We start from the raw sequence: 5,307 nt of genomic DNA, 5'->3' as shown, positions 1-5,307 counted from the left end.
TAATAAAGAGCTAATATACAAATGTTCACACACCCACATGCCATCACGCCATAACGGCTCAGACACTCAACACTGGGGAGAGAGGAATGGGGACCAGCCAGGCATAAATGAGCTTGTGAGAGAGAAATGGGGACCAGCCAGGCTGCTGCCCAGGAAAGGGACAAGCTGACCGCCCTGTAGTCCTGTGTGCCAGCGGCTGCACCTGCGCCTGCAGCCCGGGAGAGGGACAAGCCACACGCCCCGCGGTCCTGGGTGCCAGTGGCTGCACCTGCGGCCCAGTCCGGGAGAGGGACAAGCCGCCCAGGAGAGGGACAAGTTGCCTGCCCCTTGGTCCTGGGCACCAGCAGCTGGGGTTGTGGCCTGGGAGAGGGACAAGCCGCCCACCCCGCAGTCCTGGGCGCCTGCGGCTGTGGCCAGCCCAGGCGAAGCTGGCCCGGGTCCTGGGTGCCTGCAGCTGGCCAGAGGGAGGGAAGCCCGGGTCCTGGGTGCCTGTGACCGGCCAGAGGAGGGAATCCTGGGTCCTGGGTGCGGGTTGAGGCAGAGGAGGTTAGGGGCAATCAGGCAGGCAAGCAGAGGAGTTAGGGGCAATCAGGCAGGCAGGCAGGCGAGCAGTTAGGAGCCAGCGGTCCTGAATTGCAAGAGGCAGTCGGACATCCCCCGAGAGATCCCGGATTGGAGAGGGTGCAGGCCGGGCTGAGGGACCCCACCCCCTGTGCACGAACTTCTTGCACTGGGCCTCTAGTCCTATATAATAAAAGGCTATTATGCAAATAGGTGTAAAACTAGTCGCTATGATGCACACTGACCACCAGGGGGCAGATGCTCAATGCAGGAGCTGCCCCTGGTGATCAGTGTGCTCCCACAGGGAAGCGTCGCTCAGTCAGAAGGCAGGCTCACAGCTGGCAAGCACAGCAGTGGTGGCAGGAGCCTCTCCTGCCTCTGTGGCAGTGCTAAGGACCCCTCAGCGGCCATCCCCCGAGAGGTCCTGAACTGCGAGAGGGCGCAGGCCAGGCTTGGAGACCCCCCACTCCCCACCCCCAGTGCACGAATGTCATGCACTGGACTTCTAGTCAAATGATATAAATGGATGGGGAAATGTTGTAAACTGTTCATTCAGAAGAAAGACATGTAGTTGGTATTCAAATCCATAGGCCTTGAGAATTTGAATCTCAGTGAATTACATGTCAAAATCATCCAAGGATAATTTGGAAGACATTTTAGAAGACCCATCACATAAGCTTGGAAACAGGGCAGTGTTATCTCTTCAGAATATTTTTAGTAAAACTATTAAAAATGAATGTACATGAACAGACAGAGAAGTATTTGCCTTTTCTGGGTATATGCATCTAAACTGCTGGAAATTAGAGAAAACTGAAGAGAAAAATGTGATGAAGTTAAGAATGTATATAGTGAGTTGAACCAAATAACTTGGTTCACCTAAGTTAATTCTCCTATCCCCCCCTGCCCCCCGTGGTTGCTGGATCCAGGAAAACCTAAGGATTTAACCTCACACAAGACCAACTCAAGACAGAACCAAGAAGTCTATCATTATTTCAGCTATCAGTGGTTACTGGGCTGCTAAAGAAATACCTGGAGACCTTCCAGAAGCTCAAGTCACTGAAAAGTAGGTTCAGAGAAGAGCTTAGGATTTCCAGACAAAGCTAGAGAAAAATAATAGGTGCCTATAGTCAATCAAGATCGGTTATAGTCCTCAGAATTTTGAATAATTTAGAGACAACAAAACTTCTACTGAATAATTTTTAAGAGTCTGGACAATTCAGTTCAAACACACAGATTTCACTGGATCCAGAAAGATACGGAAGAAGTGATGAGTGAAATTGCATTCCTGCATTTTGCTCTTATCTGTGACTCTGGAAGTTGCTAAACTCCTATCAGGACTATACTTTGAAGGCAGTGATAAATAGATGTCAAAAATGCTTCTGAACAGCCGATTTTGGCTAACTGTAAACGGAGAAATTTCATACTTGAGTGAGAATGCCAGTATCACTCAATGCTGAACTCCTTATTCTCTATGGGTGGCTTCGTCATTCACCATAAAACAAAATATTCCTCCAGAAGACTCACCAGAGCCTTCAGAAGCCGCCAATATGCCCCACTGCACAGCCTCTGGGCAAGTGTCTGCTTTGCTTCATGCTCTCTTATGTAGCTTAATTTATTCTGAGCCTCTTTGTCTGCGAAGTGGGGCTCTCATAGTACCTCCCTTATAAGGACTGTTTTGAGGACCGAGTTTGATAATGTACGTAAAACAGGCAGCCAGTGCCTAGAATACTCAGTAAACATTAGTGGTTTTCTTGCTTGTTTTAGCTGGAATCCTCCTAACTTAGCCTCCAGCACTCAGGAAATGTGTGGGAAATGCGTTTCTGGTTGAGTTAACGCGTGCCCTGCAGGGGCACGGGTCAGTGGTTATGAGAGCAGCGTTCACCTGTGAGAACTGAAGTCCTCTTACCAGATTCTTCGAACTCTTTCTGCGTGTTGGACTTGGTTAACTACAGATCAGAGCTCACAGACTCAAATGCCTACAGGTCCCATCAGGTAACATGCATGAGGTGAGTGGCATTGGCCAGGTGTCCCTATATTAATATGTTGGAATATTCCCCATGTCCACTAAGAAATACATTCTCACAGCTCCCTTGAAACAATAACTCCCTTCAACCCTGCACAGTTTCCCTTTTGCATTTTTGATAAAGTCATAAATGCAGATTAAGAATTATCTTTCTAGCACAAGAAAGTAACCATGCAAATGCAACAATGAGACCTCCATACAGAAATAAGGAGTGATGCCCTAGCTGATTTGGCTCAGTGGATAGAACATCAGCCTGCGGACTGAAGGGTCCCAGGTTAGATTCTGGTCAAGGGCACATGCCCGGGTTGTGGGCTCTATCCCCAGTGTAGGGCATGCAGGAGGCAGCTGATCAATGATTCTCTCTCATCATTGACATTTCTATCTCTCTCCTTCTCCCTTCCTCTCTGAAATCAATAAAAAAAATTTTTTAAAAAAAGAAATAAGGACTGATAGCAATGGCTGTAAATTGGAGTTCCTGTGGCCACAGGGGATACGGGCTTGGTATCACCAGTCTTTTGGGTTTCCAAAAGAAGCCAGAATCCGGAATTTTATTTGACTTCCACTATCATTAAATGCTAAATTCTTTTTTTTCCAAAACACCATAAAAGTGAAAAAAAAATGACTGAAAAATGAATTTGGCCTGGAGCAGCCAATTTGTTACCTTTGAGCAAAACAGAAATTGCATCCTGCTCACTTCTAGGGTGATGGATGAGTGCTCCCAAACACAATGACCAGAGATGAAGGCAATGCTGGCCCAGGTGTGCCTTTCCCTGGATGACATCACCAGAACACATGATGTTTGTCACCATCACTTAGTGTGCCATTGGGGCCCTGTCCACAGCACCAGTTGAACCAGCCTTACTAGGAAACCACCTTCCAGTGACTCCGGATTGCAGCAAACACTAAGCTCTAGGACAGAGGCAGCTGCTGAGAATGAGGCTCTGATCCCTCCGGATAATGGCCTAATAGAGAGGAAACTTCTGCAGGTTTGTGTATGTGGCTCGTGGGTTCGTGCCTGGTTGAAGGAGACCACTGAGGACACTGAACTGGGCCCCACCCGTTCCCTGAGCTTTTATCCTCCCAACACTCCCATTCAACAGCTTTTTAAACCAAACACGCACCATCTTTGCAAAGCCCTTTCCTGCAGACAACTTGAGAAAAACTATAACCGGTGGAGATGGTTTTCCTTAAGCACCCTTCCGCAGTGAGAGAGGGTAGAACTGTTTAAGAACCTCACAACTTCCTAGTGATCCCAAGATAATCATCTCTACCACCAGCACGCCAATACTGATAGCGAATATCTATTCAGCACTTACCCTGTAGCAGACACTATTTTAATTGGTGCACTTGCATCATCTCATTTAACCCTCCCAACGACTGAGTGAGATAGGTGGTGTTATGATTTTCATTTTGAAATGAACAGGCACGAAAGGTTAAATTAAGTCACCCAAGGTTCCCTAGCTAGTAAGTGGTAGAATCTGGTCTCAAACGCAGGTACTGAGATGAGAGATACAGCACCTTAACCCCTGGGGCGTGTGTGGAGGGGGAATGTCTCCCCAACTATCCTGGGAAAGTGATTGGTCCCTGAGAATCTGGAACAAGGGGATTCACTTCAAGGAGGAGGAGCTGAGACTGGTAAGACCTACCCTCCCCTAAGATAAAAAGTTTTTAAATCTTTCTTCTTGACTCAGAATCACAGACTTTGCCGAAAGGGCCTTAGGGAGCACTAGTCCCAATCACTCCATTTACTTTGGAAGCCTCTCTCTTTCACTGAGATCCTGAGAGTAAGTCCCAGGATTTTTTTTTTCTCCTCTTCCCTAAAGGGGAGGCCTGGGGAGGAGATGGACCTGCAGGGGGAGAGATATCAACTTGGTGGTGAGTCTGCTCCCTGGAAAATCCCTTCCCCTCTGCCCTCCCCAGCCCACCCTCTGACCCTTTACCTCGTAGGTGCTGGTAATTCCCAGTTTATAGAACACCGGGAGGAAGATCTCCGCGCTGATGACGACCACAAGGAGGTAGGTGATGCCAAAGAGGCTGAATATGGCCCCAAAACGGTAGACCTCGGTGGGGGTGCCCAGGACAGTGACCGCGGACATGAAGCTGGCGGTAAGGGACAGCGCCACCGGCACGGCGCTCATCCGGCGGCCGCCCATCAGAAAGTCCTTGGATGTCTGCTGTTTGTCCCCCGCGAAGGCGTAATAGATGCCGATGGCGGCCGAGATGAGCAGCATCCCGGCGAACACCACGTAGTCCCACACCACGAAGGTGCCGATACCCCGCGACGGGTCCATGGCTCACGGTCGCCGGGTGCACCTGCGCGCAAACTGGCGAGTCCAAGGAGCACAGCCCGAGCTGCGCTTTCCCTGGGCGGCCTGGCGCGCGCTTCTTATTTCTCCGCGCGGCGGGGCGTGGCGCCCTGCGGGGATTGGAGGCGTCCTCCAGGTGTCTGTTCCCGACAGTCCTACCCGCGAAGTGGGCAGGGGGATAGGCGCTGGCAGCAACCTCTGCACCCACCACAGCCAATGGAGCCCTCGATTGGGGACTTCGGGGGCCCCCCACCCCAAGCCCAGCTAAGTACCGGCCAGGTGCCCGGCTGGGGTGGCCCCGATCTCCCTGGCGCCGCGGAACTGGAGCCTCCAGCCACGTCTGACAACGCGCTGGGAGCGCTCAGCACAAATTTTATCAGCTGCTCGCAATAATAAGATGCACCATTTAAATGAGCA

The 5,307-nt window shown here is 50.4% G+C and overlaps 1 protein-coding gene across 4 annotated transcripts in view; it reads right to left on the bottom strand.

Annotated features, from left to right (window-relative positions):
* Window positions 1-5,101, bottom strand: part of SLC5A8 (solute carrier family 5 member 8) — a 44,886-nt gene extending 39,785 nt beyond the window's left edge. Inside the window, exon 1 of one of the 4 annotated variants that reach the window (XR_001347144.2) lies at window positions 4,525-4,961. Coding sequence is in view for 3 of the 4 variants with exons in the window: in XM_006084089.3 (XP_006084151.1) it covers window positions 4,525-4,875 (351 nt within the window). In the remaining variant the exon portion in view is untranslated. Of the gene's footprint in view, window positions 1-4,524 lie in introns of all 4 variants that reach the window. The other 3 variants (XM_006084089.3, XM_023749872.1, XM_023749871.1) reach the window with 3 other exon arrangements.
* Between the last annotated feature and the right edge of the window lie 206 nt (window positions 5,102-5,307).

This window comes from Myotis lucifugus, unplaced genomic scaffold (genome assembly GCF_000147115.1).
Source record: "Myotis lucifugus unplaced genomic scaffold, Myoluc2.0 scaffold_10, whole genome shotgun sequence".
NCBI lineage: Eukaryota > Metazoa > Chordata > Mammalia > Chiroptera > Vespertilionidae > Myotis > Myotis lucifugus.
This window is presented reverse-complemented; position numbering and strand designations above follow the sequence as displayed.